Raw genomic sequence first — 21,523 nt, 5'->3', positions numbered from 1 at the left:
GCCGTGTCCCCAGAGCATGCGCAGACCAGCTGGCTGGTGTGTTTACGGACATATTCAATCAATCCCTATCCCAGTCTGCTGTGGCCACATGCTTCAAGAGGGCCACCATTGTTCCTGTTCCCAAGAAAGCCAAGGTGACTGAGCTAAACAACTATCGCCCCGTAGCACTCACTTCTGTCATCATGAAGTGCTTAGAGAGACTAGTCAAGGATCATATCACCTCCACCCTACTTGATACCCTAGACCCACTCCAATTTGCTTACCGCCCCAATAGGTCCACAGACAGTGCAATCACACTGCACACTGCCTTAAATTCTCTAGGATAGGGGGCAGCATTTTCACTTTTGGATAAATAGCGTGCCCAATTTCAACTTCCTTCTACTCATCCCCAGAATATAAGATATGCATATTAATAGTAGATTTGGATAGAAAACACACGTTTCTAAAACTGTTTGAATCATGTCTGTGAGTATAACAGAACTTATGTAGCAGGCAAAACCCTGAGGACTAACCAGTCAGAGTTTTTTGTTTTTGAGGTCACTGTCTGTTCAATGAGGTTTCATTGGGATACTAGATTTCTAAGGGACTTGTTTGCAGTTCCTACCGCTTCCACTGGGTTTCACCAGTCTTTGGAAATTGGTTGAGGTTATTCCTTTGTGCAATGAAGAAGTACGGCCATCTGGAATCAGTGTAACGTTATGTGTACTGTTTGAGAGTTGCGTAAGACTAGAAAAGTAGCGTTAGTTTGTTGTCCTCCTGTATTGAAAACAGATAGACCCGTCTTCAATTTGATCGATTATTAACGTTTAAAAATACCTAAAGTTGTATTACAAAAGTAGTTTGAAATGTTTTGGCAAAGTTTACACGTAACTTTTGAGATATTTTGTGGTGACGTTGCGCAAATTGGAAGCTGTTTTTTTCTGGGTCAAACCCGCCAAATAATGGACATTTTGGATATATATGGACGGAATTAATTAAACCAAAGGACCATTTGTGATGTTTATGGGACATATTGGAGTGCCAACAAAAGAAGCTCGTCAAAGGTAAGGCATGATTTATATTTTATTTCTGCGTTTTGTGTTGCGCCTGCATGGATGAAATATGCTACACTCTCTTTGTTTACTGTTGTGTTATCATCAGATAATAGCATCTTATGCTTTCGCCGAAAAGCCTTTTTGAAATCTGACATGTTGGCTGGATTCACAACGAGTGTAGCTTTAATTTGGTATCTTACATGTGTGATTTAATGAATTTGGCGCTCTGCATTTTCCCGCAAGCGTCCCACATATCCCAGAGAGGTTAACCCATCTGGACAAGAGCAATACCTATGTAAGAATGCTGCTCATCGACTACAGCTCAGCATTTACCACCATAGTACCCTCCAAGCTCGAGACCCTTGGTCTCGACCCCGCCTGTGCAACTGGGTCCCTGACTTTCTGACGGGCCGCCCCCAGGTGGTGAGGGTAGGAAACAACATCTCCACCGAGCTTATCCTCAACACTGGGGCCCCACAAGGGTGCGTTCTCAGCCCTCTCCTGTACTCCCTGTTCACACATGACTGCGTGGCCATGCACACCTCCAACTCAATCATCAAGTTCGCAGATGACACTACAATGGTAGGCTTGATTACAAACAACGACGAGACCACCTACAGGGAGGAGGTGAGGGCCCTCGGAGTGTGGTGTCAGGAAAATAACCTCACACTCAATGTAAAAAAAACAAAGGAAATGATCGTGGACTTCAGGAAACAGCAGAGGGAGCACCCCACTATCCACATCGACGGGACAGTAGTGGAGGTGGAAAGTTTTAAGTTCCTCGGTGTACACATCACGGACAAACTGAAATGGTCCACCCACACAGATAGTGTGGTGAAGAAGGCGCAACAGCGCCTCTTCAACCTGAGGATGCTGAAGAAATTTGGCTTGTCAACGAAAACACTCATCCTGACAGGCTGTATCACAGCCTGGTACAGCAACTGCTCCGCCCACGACCTCAACGCTCTCCAGAGTGTGGTGAAGTCTGCAGAACGCATCACCGGGGGCAAACTACATGCCCTGTAGGACACCTACATTATCCGATGTCACAGGAAAGCCAAAAAGATCATAAAAGACAACAACCACCCAAGCCACTGCCTGTTCACCCCATTATCATCCAGAAGGCGAGGTCAGTACAGGTGCATCAAAGCTGGGACCGAGAGACTGAAAAACAGCTTCTATCTCAAGGCCATCAGTCTGTTAAACAGCCATCACTAACATGAGTGGCTGCTGCCAACATACAGACTCAAATCTCTAGCCACTTTAATAATGACTAATTGGATGTAATAAATGTATCTGTCACGTTCCTGACCTGTTTTCTGTTGTTTTGTATGTGTTTAGTTGGTCAGGACGTGAGCTGGGTGGGAATTCTATGTTGTGTGTCTAGTTTGTCTGTTTCTATGTCAGCCTAGTGTGGGTTCTCAATCAGAGGCAGATGGTAATCGTTGTCTCTGATTGAGAATCATATATAGGAGGCTTGTTTTGTGTTGGGATTTTGTGGGTGTTTGTTACCTGTCTCTGTGTTTGTGTTCTGCACCAGATAGGTCTGTATCGGTTTTGCACATTTGTTATTTTGTATGTTGTTTGTAGTGTTTCACTTGTTCTTGTATTAAACATGTTTAACACTAGCCGCGCTGCACTTTGGTCCTCTCCTTCACCCCTGGAAGAAAACCTTTACAGTATCACTAGTCACTTTAAACAATGCCACTTTATATAGTGTTTACATACCCTACATTACGCATATACTCTACTCTATACCATCTACTGCATCTTGCCAATGCCGCACGGTCATCGCTCATCCATATATTTATATGTATATATTCTTATCCAACCCTTTTCACTTGTGTGTATAAGGTAGTTGTTGTGAAATTGTTAGATTACTTGTTAGATATCACTGCACTGTTGGAACTAGAAGCACAAGCATTTCGCTATGCTCGCATTAACATCTGCTAACCATGTGTATGTGACCAATAAAATTTGATTTGATCTGAATCTGCAGGTTCAATGTTACCTAGCTAACATTAGGCTATAACAAGCAAAGCAAATGACTCTGAGATACGAATAATAAGATGTAACGTTAGCTAGCGAGCAAGCTTAGAAATGTGTAATATCTGATAATGTAGCTAGCTAGACTATCTTACTCGTATACATAATGGTTGGATGCTTCTTCCTGTCACGGATGCCATCTCCATCTCCTTTGCTATCATACTCTAATTCCACAGATTTCAAGCCTCGGTCCTCCAGACCGCCGAGAGCAACACTTATTCAGTTCTACTAAACAATATATATTTGTTAAAAGCCGCGTTAGACAGGATTACCTACACATACTAACCAGCACAAATAGACAGAAGTGTGCTATATGGCAGACCAAGCCGAACGCATCTCTCGGCATGTCCAGCCCTCTCATTATCTCAGCCAATCCTGGATAGTGGGAAGGTTGCTGACTTTTTCTGTGGCTAAACCAACTAGCTTCGTAATTTAACCATTTTATTCATATTTACAGATGGCATACAAGTTTGTTATTAAGGCACATAGAAGTTAACATGCTCCAGAGGGTATTTCTGCCAAAAAATAAAATTTTAATAAAAAAATAAAAAATAAAGATTACGTTCAAATGGCTCTCGTGTGAAGTAGTGACTCATGACATAAGGCAAGTTTCCTGAAATGGGTTACAAACCTCAAATTTGGACTCATCAGACCAAAGGACAGATTTCCATCAGTCTAATGTCCATTGCTTGTGTTTCTTGGCCCAAGCAAGTCTCTTCTTAATGGTGTCTTTTAGTAGTGGTTTCTTTGCCGCAATTCGACCATGAAGGCCTGATTCAGGCAGTCTCCTCCGAACAGTTGATGTTGAGATGTGTCTGTTAAGCATTTATTTGGGCTGCAATTTCTGATGCTGGTAATAAACATATCTTCTGCAGCAGTGGTAACTCTGGGTCTTTCTTTCATGTGGTGGTCCTTAGGAGAGCCATTTTCATAATAGCGTTTAATGTTTTTTGCGACTGCACTTCAAGAAACTTTCAAAGTTCTTGAAATGTTCCCGGATTGACTGAGCTTCATGTGTTAAAGTAAAGATGGACTGTCATCTTCCTTTGCTTATTTGAGCTGTTCTTTCCATTTACATTTAAGTCATTTAGCAGACGCTCTTATCCAGAGCGACTTACAAATTGGAAAGTTCATACATATTCATCCTGGTCCCCCCCATGGGAATTAAACCCTGGTCCCCTCGTGGGAATTGAACCCACAACCCTGGCATTGCAAGCGCCATGCTCTACCAACTGAGCCACATGGGACCAATATGGACTTTCCATAATAATGGACTTTGTCTTTTACCAAAAAGGGCTATATTCTGTATACCACCCCTACCTTCTCACAACACAGCTGATTGGCTCAAACGCATTAAAAAGGAAAGAAATTCCACAACTTTTAACAAGGCAAATCTGTTAATTGAAATGCATTCCAGGTGAGTACCTCATGAAGCTGTTTGAGAGAATACCAAGAGTGTGCAAAGCTTTCATCAAGGCAAAGGGTGGCTACTTTGAAGAATGTCAAGTTTAAAATATATTTTGATTTGTTTAACACTTTTTTGGTTACTACATGAGGATTCCATATGTGTTATTTCACATTTTTGATGTCTTCACTATTATTATTCAATGTAGAAAATAGTAAAAAATAAAGAAAAACCCTTGAATGAGTAGGTGTGTCCAAACTTTTGACAGGTTCTGTACATTTTTGTATTCTTCTAAATCCTCTTTAGGGGAAGGTAATCTTAAAGTAACTGAACGTAATCAGATTATGTTACTGAGTTTGGGTAATCCAAAAGTTACGTTACTGATTACAATTTTGGACAGGTAACTAGTAACTGTAATGGATTACATTTAGAAAGTAACCTACCCATCCTGTTTGCGATGCATTGGAAAACCTCTCTGGTCGTTGTGGTTGAATTTGTGTCTGAAATTCACTGCCCGACTGAGGGACCTAACAGATAATTGTATGTGTGGGGTACAGAGATCTAGTCTAGATCTAGTCTTTCAAAATCATCTTAACACTATTATTGCAAACAGAGTGAGTCCATGCAACTTATGTGATCTGTTAAGCACATTTTTACGCCTTAAGTATTTAGGCTTGCCATAAATGTTTTTTTTAAATTAATTTGTAAACATTTCGAAAAACATAATTCCACTTCGACATTATGGGGTACTGTATGCAAGCCAGTGACAACATCAAATCTCAATTCAATCCATTTTAAATTCAGGTTGTAAAAGTCAAGGGGTGTGAATACTTTCTGAAGACACTGTATGCTGTAAACTAATATTATAATACCAAACTATTAAACCAGTTTGCATGACAGAGCTTGGCGGAATCCCAGATGATTCAGCTGTTACAATAATATACAATGGCATTCCGATCATTATTTCAAATAATCAGGTTTTTTGTCTTGATATTTACAAATGAGTTTCCCCAAAACCTTGTCAGTAGCCCTCACAAAGGAGTAGCTCATTTTAACAAAGAAAGTCCAATGAAAGTCAGCTGTAGACACTATTGTTAGATCCTTATTTCTAGGAGAAAGCACCATCAGATAAGGGAGACCATTCCCTTCCTCGGAGATAAAGCACACCTGAAAACTACACTATGAGCACCAATGCTTCAGAAATGGCTATTTATTGAGGCTACCAACATGACTATTTATGTGGCAGCCACAAGAGACAGCATTCCATGTGCTCTGCGTCATGTGACCAATCACCCATACAAATGATCATCTAAGACACACAGCTAAAGTAGGCATATTTATTAACTGCAGGCTTGGTTTCACTCCAGTTGTCCCTTTTCATTTGGGTTTCACAATGTGATACGCGTCATTCAAACAAATGCCAATAGGAAAAATTATACATTTACGTTACATTTTGGTCATTTAAAAGATGCTCTTACCAGAACAACTTACTTCTACATACAACAGATTTGATATATGATTATAAAAAAAATCTAAATGTAATTTGTGAATCAAATTAAGATTGTTGCAAAACATTTCAAACTTCAGCGAGAGGTATATACAGATGAAATTAAATTGCATAATTCATCTCCAGCACAATCAATGGGAATTTTGAAATGTAAATTCAGATCTGTAATGGGGGAAATGTTCACACTTGCACTACTGGGCAAAACAATACGTATTGTATTGCAACGCAAATTAGTTACTGGGTCAGCAAATACCTGTTTGATGAGCTCTAATTCAGTTTGAGTCCCTAATCAATTTACAGCCACAGCCCCCATTCTAGCGCCATAGATCATTCAGTTGATTCCTTGTCTGATAGGCTCGTGCTACCTCAACGCAGCCAGAGAATTTTATATTAATGGATGAGTATTAATCCTTCTCAGTCAAAATCAAATTAAGTAATAATGGGGCCATGAATATTTTAGTTACACTGTCGAGATGCAGAAACACGGGAATCAAATCGGCTCGTAGGGTAGGCTCTATATTGCACTGGAAAAAGAGTCAAGGATAATATACATTATGTATGCATAATAGTAAAAGTATGGGAAAGTTCAATGGGTTAGATCCTCCAAGATCAATACCTTCCTCTCTTATGTGCGACTGGGAAAACAAGCTTCTGAAAACATTTATACCAACTATTAGTTCCTATTTTATTACTTTTCAGCTCAGTTAACAGCAAGGTATGTAGTTCTATTGAATTTCCTTAAAATAGATGTAATCCTCCAAATTGGACACATTTCAACAACCTCCCCTGCACTTTTAATTAGAACTGCAGTCACTTATATGTTATCATTGTTTAAAGAGTCCTGCTCTCACATTCCAGACTCAGGTAGTTAATCATGGAGAAGGCTGGCAGCAGTTAGAGTAGATTACAGTACAGAATGGTACTCTGAGTTGCTTGATTGATTTTTAGGGATACAGTCTTTTTATTTTTTTTACCTAACTTCTGTTTCCCCTGAAAAACGGAAGTAAGGACTCCGCTCAGGCGTCTTTCTACGCCTGCTACGTTAGGTACATTTTATTGTGAAATGTATGCGATGTTTGATGTGATAGAGTTATACGACTTCCTGTTGATAGAGCAACATTAACAATTACATTATTTAAAAATCTACCCATGTTTTTGCTCATATTAGTGAACTTTCATGTAGAATAAACCTACATGTTTTATGTTCCCAAGTGGCGCAGTGGTCTAAGGCACTGCATCTCAATGCAAGAAGCGTCACTACTGTCCATGGTTTGATTCCAGGCTGTATCACATCTGGCTGTGATTGGGAGTTCCGTAGGGCAGTGCACAATTGGCCCAGTGTTGTTTGGCTGAGGTAGGTCTACATTGTAAATAAGAATTTGTTCTTAACTGACCTGCCTAGTTAAATAAAGGTTAAATTACAAATAATAATTAACCATTGCAGGTATTTTGCTTATGTCATGGCTCCAGTCAATGTAAGTGGATACTTATAATCATTAGTAGGGTATGTTGTATTATCATAGGTTTCCAATAGCAAACACAGAACCATCGAGGATCATGGGATGACTTTTTGGGGTTATGGGTCAACTGTTGCATTGCGCAGAAGCTTGATGATGTCATCCTAACTAGGATCCACTGGGCTCACACAGTCCCCCAGTGGCAGAGGAGTGAAATGACATGATGTTGTTATTTCAAAGGGAATGCAGTCCACAATAGAATACTAGCCTGATAATAGACTACTGGCCTGTGAGAGTGCTAGCCTAAATCCAATACCTTCTGCCTATATATCCCATTATACCCTGTCTTCCATTATACTTTCACTTTATTCATTCCACTTGTGTACTTTCCAATTTACACCTGTATCTCTGTTCCATTTTGGTCGATCCATAAGATAAAGTTATAATGGAGGATGAGATTCTATTTGGAGACTTTTGTGTTTTGCGGATCCATCATTTTCCCTGCATGCACCTTGTCAACTCTGTATATGCTCCTGCCTCCCCGTCCTCCTCTCTTTGTTGCTTGAATATAGTCAAATATGCAAATGAGGACTATGCCACTGTATAAATGTGAGTGACATTTATCTGTGATCATTAGGGCTCTGTACTCAGGGAGGGGGGATTGGAGAGGGTGGCTTAAAGGGCAACACAGTTTGCCTTCATTCAGCCCTCAGCTTGTAGAACAATGTGGCTTGACGGAGGAGGTTTTTCACACAGTGCCAAAGCCACAGCAGGAACACTCTAAAAGGGGAATACCAAAGTAAATCTACTGACAACCTACAGTATGACAAGCACAGTAGTCTGCAATATAACCTACGAAATCACCACTACCCTTCCAAAATACACTGTAGGTCTACTAAATGGGGATAATCATGATATCAGTGACAAATATGTATCATTTAATTCTAATACTGTAGTTTGCTGTGGGGAATACCTTATGCCAATTTGGTTAATCATAAGTGTCACAGTATATCATAGTCACTACATCCATCCAGTGAAAGTTCAAATTGGCTAACCTTATATTGAACGACATAGTATGGACATAAGCCTACGTATAACAGAAAATGATATGGCATTGCTGTTGTTATCATAGTATCCAGCTCATCGCCTATGTGAAATTGTCAGTGATATGACAAGGGCAGGTGGGAAATGTTGTATCACTGTGGTAGAGAGGGTGCTCTAGGAACAAAGGGCTTGTATGCGTGCATAGTCTTGAAAGGGTTCAAGTGTGCACCAGAAATGCGCACAAACATGTGTATGCAAGCTATTTGAGTAGGCTTTGACATCGCACCCACAATGAACTCCCCATCCCCAATGTAGACTATTAATAATGTGCTGCCCGGGACAAACAGAGAACGATGCGTTGACTGCTTAGCCAAATTCTTCCGTACTGTAAAGCTACGGGTGTACTGGCGTTCACTGCTCTGAACAGAGATGACTGGTGCGTAATGCAACCATTTCAAAAACAATAGTATATTTCGGTGTAGGCTATGCTATGTGATTATGATATGAGGGTGTTTTCCAACCAACCTCTGCCAGTTCGGACCATATTGGATTTGTTTCGCGCTTCCCAAACCTACCCTTGAAGAGAAAGACTGCGCTTCAACCTGATCATAAACTTGTTTTGAGAAGAGAGCCCCGCCCTCTTTTCAGCTTTCCCCGACTCCTTATAAACAGCAAGCCTGTTGTACAAGCGTTTAACACAAGAACACTGGAGCAGACCACAGTTCACCAACCACCCTGGAAACGAACTCTGGCAGTAAATTTCGAGGATTATATTGGTGTTTGTGCATAGAAACGAGAAACTATCATGGATTTTCTCAATCATAACTATTTGAGTGCGCGCAACCCATATGACTATACATTTAATTTTTGGAACGACTATCTGGGTCTGTCGACGTTGGTCACGAAGAATAACAAGCACATGATGCCCGAAAGCCCGAATTCCATCACCGAGTCCCTGAAAGCAACTCTGGGTTTGGATGACTCCCCAGCATGTGCGTGCGTAATCTCGGGCAGTAGTGAAGGCGGACACCTGGACTGCTGTTGTCCATCTGTGAGCCCCCTGCCTACCTCCATCCTGGACTTGAAGGAGCGCTTTTCAATTCTGAGCCCATTCCAAAACCAAATCGGTGGTGTCCCACTACAAGACCGGGACTTGGGCTTCGGGGGAAGCTTTGCAGGATTTGACCTGTTCGGAGTGGAGAGAAAGATGCGCAAGCCAACGTCGAGGAATAAACAGGAGCCCAAAATCTGTGTCTTCTGCAGGAATAACGGTGCACCAGAGGAGGTGTATGGCTCGCACGTTCTGAAGACACCGGACGGGAGGGTGGTGTGCCCCATTCTTCGCGCTTATACATGCCCTCTTTGTAGCGCCAATGGTGATAATGCGCACACAATTAAGTACTGTCCACTCTCCAAAGATCAACCAGCCCAGCGACCATTAAAGGGAGGGAGGGCAGTGGGTGGTAAACGAATGAAAATATTCTAGAGATAGATTTTTACACGAGCAAAGAAACTAAATTGAATTGCACTGAACAATTTTCAGATGACTGTTTCGATTGCGGCTACAGCATATCCCAGTCCTAACTGCTAAGGCTACATGATTTCGTAAACAAAAAAAATATACCGTTATTCTTTTTCCAAAATCTCTTATATTTTTATAGTTGCTTTATTCACATAGATTATTTTATTCGTTATACATTGAATTTATTTTCTGATAGTGTGTAGCTATTTGAGTGTTCCTTGAAATGTACCTATATTCATAATCACAATGTGTGAATAAATGCTGAGTGTTTTGCGGGGAACATGGATTTAGCAGGGCGTGAGGGTGTGATTGTCATGTTGCCAGTAAGTTTTACTGTAAGCTTAGCCTACTAGCTATTTCTTTTGTCTTTGAAAACCAAAGTTGTGTATGCTATTAAACAAGCTAAGAATGTTCATGAATGAAAGCAATGTCCATTCAAGATGTCTGTACAACAAGGTATGGCACTTTGAGGCCCACTCCTCTGTCTGCTACTCCACAACACAGTTTTAAACTTGCTCTGATTTAATATCTGTTGCATGAAAAAAAACAAGACAATGAAGTCTCTGTTATGGCCTGGTATTTTCTGTGTAACTTCATAGTCAATAATAGCCAAGCCAAATGACTTTCATCCCCCATGTCACACAGCAGTTGGTTTCATCACCCAGGCTTATGAATAATCATTGCCCAAATAAGAGATACCCTTGATGTTTACATTACCAAGAGAGGGTAACACACTGGATATAATTGCTTGTAGGTATCTCTTTCATGCAGTCTTTTTTTTAATCAACAATGGCATGTTGTTTTTTTGGTCTACCCCCAAAAAGTCATCAACAGAGGACTGCACTGGGGATTCAAGGAGTGCTCTGCAATAGTAGAGTCAGGAGGACAATTCACTTTGAGAAAACAGTTGGATAGCGCAAATGAATGTTATTAAACAAGCTTTTCTAAAAACCAATGTATTAGCCCCTTTTTGCATTATTTCCCTGAATCAATCCAAAAACATGCAAAACTATTGTGAATGTACGATGGAAAGTTGTCAGTTGCAGGACTAGACATTTCTGACAGTTATGTTTACCAAAGGATTATACAAGTTTAATGAAGTGAAGTGAGGAAGAGAGTATTGTATATAAAGTTGAGTGACGTTTATTCAGCATTTTAACATTTCAAGTGACTTCAGAGGGTTCTACCTCAACAGGATTTTGTACTTACATGTAAAATGTCAACAGCAGTTTATTAATATAGTGCTGCCATTTATAATAAGGGTTTTTAATAGTATTTTTGATCTTTGTATAACATAATTGTATTTTTTTTTCTGCATTCAAACATGACAAAAGTGAATTTCCAATAAGCTTCAAGCATTCTTCGCCAAAAAGGTGATGGTCTGTGCATAGTGATATCCGTACTTTTTAAATTTAATTGTTCAATGTTACATTCTCGAGGGTGTGTGCAAGAGAATGGAATCTATTGAAAACCATTGACAATTTGCCACTTTTAATATAAGGTTTCTGATTAAATGAAATTAGAAAATTAACACTGTTGAACTTTGTTATTTGTATTTTACCACAATTTCCATGTATGCTGCCTGTGCAGAATAAATGATATGAATTAATTAGAGAAATAAACATCTCATCAAATATTTTAGCTCATGCCTTGATTTTATTGATCAACTTGATAGACATACCTCATTCACCAGTTTACATAAACAGAATGCGATTTCTATTGCTAGATATTCAATGTAGGCTTGAAAATACCATTAAAGATTGCACATATCATTCTTGGCCCTATCTGTCATTGTTTCAGCCCACACAACTTTAAAGTCCATACTTCAACAGATGGGGGGAGCTATCTTCCTCGGCTCTAGAAGTCAAAGTCTCTCTGCTTGAGAGCCAATCTCAGCTGGACAAACAAAGCCCCACGGTTGTTCCAAGCACTTGCCTGTTGTTTATGAAGGCTGCCCACTCTGGAATGTCCAAGCCTGTGTGCCTCCCCATTCAACACGGATCATGTTTGCACTGAAGACTATTGAATAACTGCCCCCTCTCCTAGCCTCTCCACCTTCTATTTCTGGAATGGAAGGAGCCAGCAACCCATAACTTCTGGACCCCTTTTGAGAAAAGGGGAATTCAGAAGGCAGACATTACAGTAGGCACTTGGGGACTGTTGTGAAGCCTTGAGCACAGCCATCCACACCTCCCAGCCCTCTACTTTCCCTCTCTCCCTCTCCTCTCCTCCTCCCTCTCATTTTCCAGATGGGGCCCTGCATTAAAAATGGATGAATACTAAGTGCAACAGGGATTTATCTCTCGGAGAACAGTGGTGGGGAAAAAGCCTGGCGGGTATCATTTCAGACAAACATGGCCGCCATAACAGGCCCTATTCCCCTGCCACCCCACCCCATTAGCTGTGCTGCAAACAGGATTTGAGTAATCTAGTTAGTTCCACCATTTATGAGATGCATATCTTACATGATTTTATGATGGGAAATGGTTGCCTGTTAATAGCATACTGTAAACCTATACTATGCAGATAATAGTGTTTGTACATAGTATGAGGATGGATTCTATGGATTATAGCTTTATGTGTGAAGTAATGAGTTTAAACAGTAAACAAATGATGCTTCTTATTACCATAATTTGGCACTTCTATTATAGGTCTGCTTTATGGGCGTGGTCCCAGTCAGTAGAGGCCATTCACTAACTAGCTGGTGATTTCTATACCAGAAAAGGAAAAGGAACCTGCAACTCTCTGGACACTACTTTTGAAGCCCTGACCTCTATTGTACAATGCTGAATAAACATGGATCGAAATGTCTATTACAGAGTGCTGGCGCGTATCAACTCAGCTGTTGCTGTCGGGATAGACTAACAGGACACATAGTTCAGTGCCCCATGGGCCGTCATAGGTCCCTCTGTCATTTTCGACATGATAAAAATACTGAAGACGGATAATTGCTTACAGGGCAAGGAGTCTTAATGACCCACCCCCTTCTCAAAGTTACCTGTTCCTAAGGATGCTGCATCGCGTCACCTGTGGACCTTGATGCGAGTCAAATTGAAGAGCAGTAGAGAACTAAAGCCATTCCAGGTGGGGAAGTAAGGTGGGTATTCTCATGTGCCTCCGACATATTGCTTACTCCAGCCTTCCTGCGGATCTCACATGCATGACTCATAGACGCAACATGTAGAATGTATCCCCATGTAGAAGTGTATTATAGAATGTATCCCCATGTAGAAGTGTATTATAGAATGTATCCCCATGTAGAAGTGTATTATAGAATGTATCCCCATGTAGAAGTGTATTATAGAATGTATCCCCATGTAGAAGTGTATTATAGAATGTATCCCCATGTAGAAGTGTATTATAGAATGTATCCCCATGTAGAAGTGTATTACTGTGACGTCTTCCACTACAGTAAGTTGTCATTTGGTGGTGTAAGATTCTAGCATGTCCGTATTACACATCATTCGTAAATGAAGGACTTTTTACTAGACACATTCAATTGGTCATATGTTAAGATTGAAGTTTGCTGAGTTCGTTGTCTATTATCAAACCCATATTTGTTGAATTACTGGCACTTTAGCGCTCTTTTCCCATATCATTGTATGTACATAATGCAATTTACAAAGCGCGCCCATCCTTCAAATCTCAAGCCCCTTCATGCACCCTTCATACCTGGGTGTGCCTCAAATAGGCTACCTGTAGCGCCATCCCTCTTTCTCATACCTATTTTTCTCATTTGGGGAGGAGTTCAACACCAACTTGATGCAACGCACTTGCAGGGCAAGCACACTATCCCTGTGCCAGTAGAATGAACACACTTGGCAGGCTGTAGAACACAAGGTTGTTTATACACTTTGGCTCATGTTACAGAGTAGTCCTGTTGGAAGATGAATTCAGTGCATACACTAACTCATTGCAGAAAGACAGATTCGCATTCAACCAGAAGGACAACATTCATTACAATTGGTCTGAGGTTGTTACTTTCTTACTGTAATAGCCAATGCCTTGGTGCTAAATTCTTATTTTCTTTCTCATTCAATTATGCAGAGGAGTGGATAGCTGGGGGGTAGTCTCTGTTAAAGATTGAGATTGGGGTCTAATACAAAGCATAGCTGGAGCACACCCAGAGACAATGATGTAACGAATAAATAAAGAGAGTATTCTATATATACAGTGCATTCGGAAAGTATTCAGACCCAATGACTTTTTCCACATTTTGTTAAGTTACAGCCTTATTTTAAAATGGATTAAATTGGTTTATTTCCTTTTCAATCTACACACAATACCACATAATGACAAAGCAAAAACAGGTTTTTAGAATTTTTTGCAAATGTATTAAAAATGTAAATACTCAGTACTTTGTTAAAGTACTTTTGGCAGCGATAAAAGCCTTGCATCTTCTTGGGTATGATGCTACAAGCTTAGCAAACCTGTATTTGGGAAGATTCTCCAATTCTTCTCTACAGATCCTCTCAAGCTCTGTCAGATTGGATGGGGAGTGTCGCTGTACAGCTACTTTCAGGTCTCTCCAGAGATGTTTGATCGGGTTAAAGTCCGGGCTCTGGCTGGGCTACTCAAGGACATTCAGAAACTTTTCCCGAAGCCACTCCTGCTTGGTCTTGGCTGTGTGCTTAGGGTCGTTGTCCTGTTGGAAGGTGAACCTTCACCCCAGTCTGAGATCCTTAATGTTCTGGAGCAGGTTTTCATCAAGGATCTCTTTGTACTTTGCTCCGTTCATCTTTCCCTCAATCCTGACTAGTCTCCCAGTCCCTGCCGCTGAAAAACATCCCCACAGCCTAATGCTACCACCTCCCTGACCAAGGCCCTTCTCCCCCGATTGCTCAGTTTGGCCGGGCGACCAGCTCTAGGAAGAGTCTTGGTGGTTCCAAACTTCTTCCATTTAAGAATGATGGAGGCCACTGTGTTCTTAGGGACCTTCAGTGCTGCAGACATTTTTTGGTACCCTTCCCCAGATCTGTGCCTCGACACAATCCTGTCTCGAAGCCCTACAGACAATTCTTTCAACCTCATGGCTTGGTTTTTGCTCTGACGTGCACTGTCAACTGTGGGACGATATATAGACAGGTGTGTACCTTTCCAAATCGTGTCCAATCAATTGAATTTAACACAGGTAGACTCCACTCAAGTCGTGGAAACATCTCAAGGATGATCAATGGAAACAGGAAGCACCTGAGCTATATTTTGAGTCTCATACAAATGGTCTGAATACTTATGTAAATAAGGTATTTCTGTTTTTTATTTTTAAGAAATTTGCAAACATTTCTAAAAACCTGTTTTTGCTCTGTCATTATGGGATATAGTGTGTAGATTGCTTAGGATTTTGAAAAATGTAATCCATTTTATAATAAGCCTGTAACATGACAAAATGTGGAAAAAGTTAAGGAGCCTGAATACTTTACGAAGGCACTGTATAAACTCCCAGTAATTTACTGGGTAAAACACCAACGTTTCGACATCACTTCTTCAGGGTCGCCGAAACGTTGGTGCTTTAGCTAATAACTTGCTGGGAGTTTCAATATAGATCATGTTGTGACTCTCTTTATTTATTTTCAAGGATTGTGATTGGACCTGTGAATGTACTGTTACAGAAAATACATGACTTGTGCTACTGTCATGATGTGTGTTCCTATGGGAGATTCCTATGGGAGCTAGTTTAGCCAAGCAGGGAAGCATCGGTTAACCACATGAAGGGACCATGTAGCACTACACAGTATACTACATCATTGGCTTTCTATAGGTTTGGTTCCTTTTATTGTACAAAACCAATACCGAGATACAGTGAGTCATACAGTATAAGACTGTAGCTGTTGGGGAAGAAAAACAACTCATAATATGCTACCTATTTGTACTGAAAGCGATTTAAGAACTGACATATTGCTCTTTGATATCAAGTGTGCATTGTGATATGTGCAATTATACAGTCGGTGTTGCTGCAAAATATTATTTTACTCCCAATATCCTAACCCTTACCTTATACAATAAAAGTTGAAATACATTCGGTAGGCTCCTAATTAAAGTCTATGTGTGTTTTGGCAGTGGGAAAATTCCAGAGCTTTATAGAGCTCCCATGAGGTTGTGGTTTGGGTGAGATGCACAGTAATGCGTTTGTGACGCAAGCGGGAGGAAATTGCAGAAGCTTCCTGCACAACTGTGCTTTTGTACTACTTCCAGGTGGATAGCAGGCCTGGATGTACAGTCCGTGGGAGGGTTTTCATTAAGATGTGAGGCTGAATGGCCAAGGCTGAAATGGGTTTCAATAGTGCCCCCTACAGGGTGATAGATGATGTACACCTACAAGCACATAACAACGCACAAACACACAGACAGACAGAGACAGACAGAGACAGACAGACAGACAGACAGACAGACAGACAGACAGACAGACAGACAGACAGACAGACAGACAGACAGACAGACAGACAGACACAGAGAGAGAGAGACACAGAGAGAGAGACACAGAGAGACAGACACAGAGAGACAGACACAGAGACAGAGAGAGACACAGAGAGACACAGAGAGAGACAGAGAGAGACACAGAGAGACACAGAGAGACACAGAGAGACACAGAGAGACACAGAGAGACACAGAGAGACACAGAGAGACACAGAGAGACAGAGAGACAGTACTTTAGCACCACCTGCTGTTGCTTGATAACCATCACCATTAGATGATTGAAAATAGGACTAGACCTACTGTAGTGTAATTTAGATCCACAAGGTGCCAGTCTTATACAAGCCTGGAAAAATGCATTTGTTGATGACAATGAATAATTAAGCTACACTCTGGACTCTGGTTTCAGCCCAAAGGTAGCCCCGACTTGATTTGGAACAGAAGCTACATCATTGGGAAATGGAGCTGCTCTCATTTATAGGTGGAGCTATACATGCCAGGTTTGACAGTCTATGAAATCGACATGATCATTTGAGACATATTTTGAAGCTATAAATCAAATAAATTTTTTAATTTTCACATGCTTCGTAAACAACAGTGAAATGCTTACTTACAGGGCCTTCCCAACAATGCAGAGATAAAACAATTGAAATAAAAGAAAAATAGTAACACGAGGTATAAATACACAATGAAAAATGATAACTTGGCTATATACACGGGTACCAGTCCCGAGTCGATGTGCAGGGGTACGTTGTTGGTTTCCAATTCACTCAAATGACAAATAAAATATAAGCAAATCATTAATGAATAGTTACATTTTCGGTTATGAAAGGCGAGACATTTGTACTTGGCGCATAGAGACTGCGGCTGTCGGATTAACACCGTGTAATTATTTTATGGTAAACATCAACTACAGTACATAGCTAGTATTTCCTGTAAAAACAGTTCAAGGTGTTTGCATTATCAATGAAAGGGCACACTTTACATACACAAGAAAACAAGATGCTTTGTTTCAAAGTCCTCACTTAGTATATTGCTGTTGCTTTAAATGAGTGAATGAGACAAACTTGGCATAGTTTAGGATATGTGGAATAGATATTTTTGGGGACCACGGTGCAGCAATGATAGTAGATCCATCTGTTGCTATATTCTATTGAACATGACTTCACAAAGACTCAAGCTGTTATATCTGTCTCTGTGTGGGCGTGCGTGTGTGCATGTTTGTGTGCGTGCGTGAGCGCTTGTGTGCGTGTGTGAATGAAAAACTCAAAGCCCCCCATAGATGTAAGTACATTTTTAAACACTAGATGGAGCTATTATATAATAGTAGTCATTGCAAGCGACACAGCGCACTTCACTTGTACAGAGCTCCTCCACATTGACCTGGCTGTGAAGTCAATGCTGCACTGAAAGAGAATAGTTTATTCGTTCCCACTAATCAGAAGCCTGCCGCTAGCTGTACAATCAACTGGCTAAAACAGTACAGGTGTGCCCCATTAGGTACACATAGCCCTTGGCTCATGTTAACTTATGACCTATAACAAGCGATTGTAATTTCGCAATCACCCGTTGTATGTGTGTGCAGTTTTCAAGAGGATGATAAGTAGTTACATTACATGTGTAAATTAGGTGTAATGTTGTTTTTGGGGGGGACAAAATTGTGATTATGCAATCACAGCAGGACAAGGGTTGTCAATGGCCAATGATAACATTGTCCGTGGGTAAGTCTAGCAAGGCAAACAGAGATAGTGGATTTCAGCCAGATCTCCCCCACGCACTATTACGCAGTACAGACGTAGGAAGTGCTATATAAACAACCTCTCAATTACAGTAGATGTGAAACAAAATGAGCTCCATGCTTGGACGGATACTACTGTGGCTAGAAGACTTAAAGGCTTGCAGATTTACTGTACTACATTTCAATTAGTGGTTGGTTAAATATAATTTCCATAAAAAGGCTGTGGTTGAAAAAAACTACGAAATGCAATCAAACATTTGTGCACCAAATAGTCTGGTGAAATTCAAAATGTCAACCATTTGATGTTTATTGCTGATCACAGACTTGTGCTTTCTTTATTTGTGTAATACCCCTTAGGATGAACATTTGTTTTTAGACCTTTTCACCTAAGTCTATAGTTGATATCATTTTATTGATCATTTTTTCATATTTTTCAGGATATTAGATATTTCCCTCAAAACAGGAAAACCCCTTCAGCAAACCATCAAAAACACAACAATGACACAAAAGTATTTTAAGACCAAACCATCTGCTACACTCAGTATTAATCCTCACTTAACACACCAAGCATAACTCAGCGAGTATGCAGATCAGTTCCAAAGGAATTTAACCATTCACAGCTTCTCAAAGAAGCCCCAAATAATAGCAGGCAGCAGTGGGATTTTTATGGCTTCCCCCATGAATGTTAAGGCAATATGGTCGCAGGCTGGCCAGGGGTGGGGATTGACTTGTTTCCAAACGCTTAATTCAATTTGTCATCTCCATTCAGGGGGCTCAAGTGGTCTAATTTGTGTTAATGAGGGGTAATAAAGTCATAGCCCCCTATATTACTGCCAGGAGGAGGGGTGGGGCCATGAAGGAGATGTGTACATGTGAGGGAGGGAGGGGAGGGAGGTGTATTGACTCTTTGGGGTCTCAGGCAGCCTGCCTGGCTCTGTCGTTCACTCGCCATCTCTCCATCGTGGCTGCCGTCAGCAGACCACCGCCCCCCTCCCCGCTTGGCCTCCATTGTCCCCCTAATTAGATTGTCTTTGTTGGGCTAATGCTGCCGCCATCTGGTCGACTGTCAGGGCCCCAGCAGGGCCGGGGCTGGGCCATTGTGGTGTGGCCACGGGTCTGTAGCCCTCCTCTCCTCCTAGCCTCCTTTTCTCCTCCCCTGGCTACAATAGGTACCTCTGGCCCAGCATCCCCTCTGGCTGTCATCACAAGGGCCCTTTCACACTTGAAGGAATTAGGGAAAGATTGATGTACCCTCTCTCGACGTAAGTGCACCAAAGGGCACAGCTCTGGGACTGTCTTTTTCCCTGACCATGTTGAGAGGAGAAGGCAACAGGCCCTGTTTACAAACAGTCACACCCCTTTTTACTTGTCTTGGTTGATCGTAAGCCAGCAGGCTTGCTGACTAAACTTCACGTTGTCGTTTGATTGATTCACAGTTGGGTTTGTTTAGTGGATTGTCAGGGCCTTGAAGATATATCGATTTATATTTGGATAGATTTGTATTTTGATATGCGTTCTTGTCATATCTTTCTTGCTAGAGGGTTGTAACGACTAACACATTCGCATTCAAAATCTAAAGCACACTGTGGGATTGTGTTATTGTGCCGGCTGCATTCTCTCTCCATAGTGAGAGATCTCCTGATTCAGTAGATGGCAGTGTGGTCTTGGTCAATGGTCATGATGACTGGTCTACCACATTAAGATATACTTTACTCTCCATGGTATGATCCACTCTGATCATCGGAGACTGGGCCCTTTGCTATTGAACATTTGATATATTCATGCGAAATGGACAACCTCACGTGAAAACAGAGGCAAAGAAATGTTGCACAGGATGAAAAAGAATCCACACTCGCATCTTCAGTGCTTCTCTCGCTGTGTTGTTTTTTAGGGGGAGGAATGTGTGAGCGGTCGACAACCTTCCCACTGTTTGTTCCTTTGAGTTCCCCTCTTCTTCACCATTTCAAACGGAGACCTGTAATGGATGACCATAACCCCTGGGTGACCCTGACCAATTGGTTGACTAATCTTCCACGTCCCAGAATGCCCCTCTTTCATCCTCCCAACACAACATCGTCCATCTGTCACCTGACAGGGAGAGACAGACAACTATGGTCACCATGTAACAGGGTACCACTATGAATGTCATCATAGGTATTTTGAAATGCGGACACAGGGGTCTAGAGGGGATACAGAAAGGAGATTTAAAAAAAAGTTTAAAAAAAAGTTGAACCTTAATTTAACTAGGCAAGTCAGTTAAGAACACATTTGTATTTACAATGACGGCCTACACCGTCCAAACCCGGACGACACTGGGCCAGTTGTGCTGTGCCTTATGGGACTCCCAATCACAGACGGTTGTGATACAGCTTGGAATCGAACCAATGTGTCTGTAGTGACACCTCAAGTACTGAGATGCAGTACCTCAGACCACTGCGCCACTTGGGAGCCCAGGGTGCGAGAGAGGTACAGCACTAGTCATGGATCGGCACAATCCATGACTGTAGTGGCATTTGCCTATGAAAAGGAGACATGAATGTAAAACCTATTTTACCCATCTTGTGTTATAATCGCTGTGTCATCTCAGTAAACAAACTCACAGTGGTCAGGTGCGTCTGATGGAGGACAAATTCAGATTGAGGTCTTTATTATCGTTGAGTGTATGAGTTCATAACACACTGGTTATGAGAACATTTCTCCACACTCTGAGAGAGGATGTTGGCCAGCATCTCAGTGTCTCTGCCACACGCTCACTTTCGCTGTCAGCATGACTGTCAATCTGCGTCCCACGCTAAATGACCCATTAGTGGCCTTCTCATCGGAACATCCAGAAATGTCACAAATTCAGTCAAAATGTCTTCACACTTCTGGAAATACAACACTATTTCCACAGTAAAAAAAGAGGTACATTCCACATGCTTAGAATGTGTTGCACGCTTGCTGTCTCATTCCAGCCAGTTTTTAGCCAATGAGTGTTGGAGAAATGCCCAAAATGCCGAGAGAACACAGTCCAACAACAAACAGCATTGGAGAGTATTATTTTAGCTGGTCAATTTTGTGGAAGAGTTATAACCTCTGCATACCTTACGAGAGGCTCATATTTAAGGTCTCAATGCCTGAAAGTCAAACTTCATTAAAACATCTGACTTATCTTGGGCTTATGTTCATGCTCTTGAAACACAAGCGAGTGCACCCTTCGTGTAGTGGACTTATTAACTGGGAGTTGGTTCAGAGGAGCAAATGTCTCCAATAGTAGAAATTAGTCATGAATGGACTATGATTAACAACATTTTGAAATCTTGTCATTTTTTTTTCTCACACTTTAAAATTAAATATATACAATACAGCCAAGTAATAAA

General features: G+C 41.2%; 1 protein-coding gene across 1 annotated transcript; it reads left to right on the top strand.

Moving 5' to 3' along the window:
* The first annotated feature begins 9,182 nt into the window (after nucleotides 1-9,182).
* LOC129827937 (nanos homolog 1-like) lies at nucleotides 9,183-11,651 on the top strand. The gene has a single exon (XM_055889235.1). The coding sequence runs from the start codon at nucleotides 9,299-9,301 to the stop codon at nucleotides 9,977-9,979; it is 681 nt and encodes a 226-aa protein (XP_055745210.1). The 5' UTR covers nucleotides 9,183-9,298; the 3' UTR covers nucleotides 9,980-11,651.
* Nucleotides 11,652-21,523: the final 9,872 nt, after the last annotated feature.

Source organism: Salvelinus fontinalis, chromosome 29 (assembly GCF_029448725.1).
Source record: "Salvelinus fontinalis isolate EN_2023a chromosome 29, ASM2944872v1, whole genome shotgun sequence".
NCBI classification, from domain to species: domain Eukaryota; kingdom Metazoa; phylum Chordata; class Actinopteri; order Salmoniformes; family Salmonidae; genus Salvelinus; species Salvelinus fontinalis.
This window is presented reverse-complemented; position numbering and strand designations above follow the sequence as displayed.

What these genes read in the sequence shown, in the direction of transcription:
- LOC129827937 (XM_055889235.1), top strand. Translation starts at nt 9,299, where the DNA reads ATGGATTTTCTCAATCATAACTATTTGAGTGCGCGCAACCCATATGAC.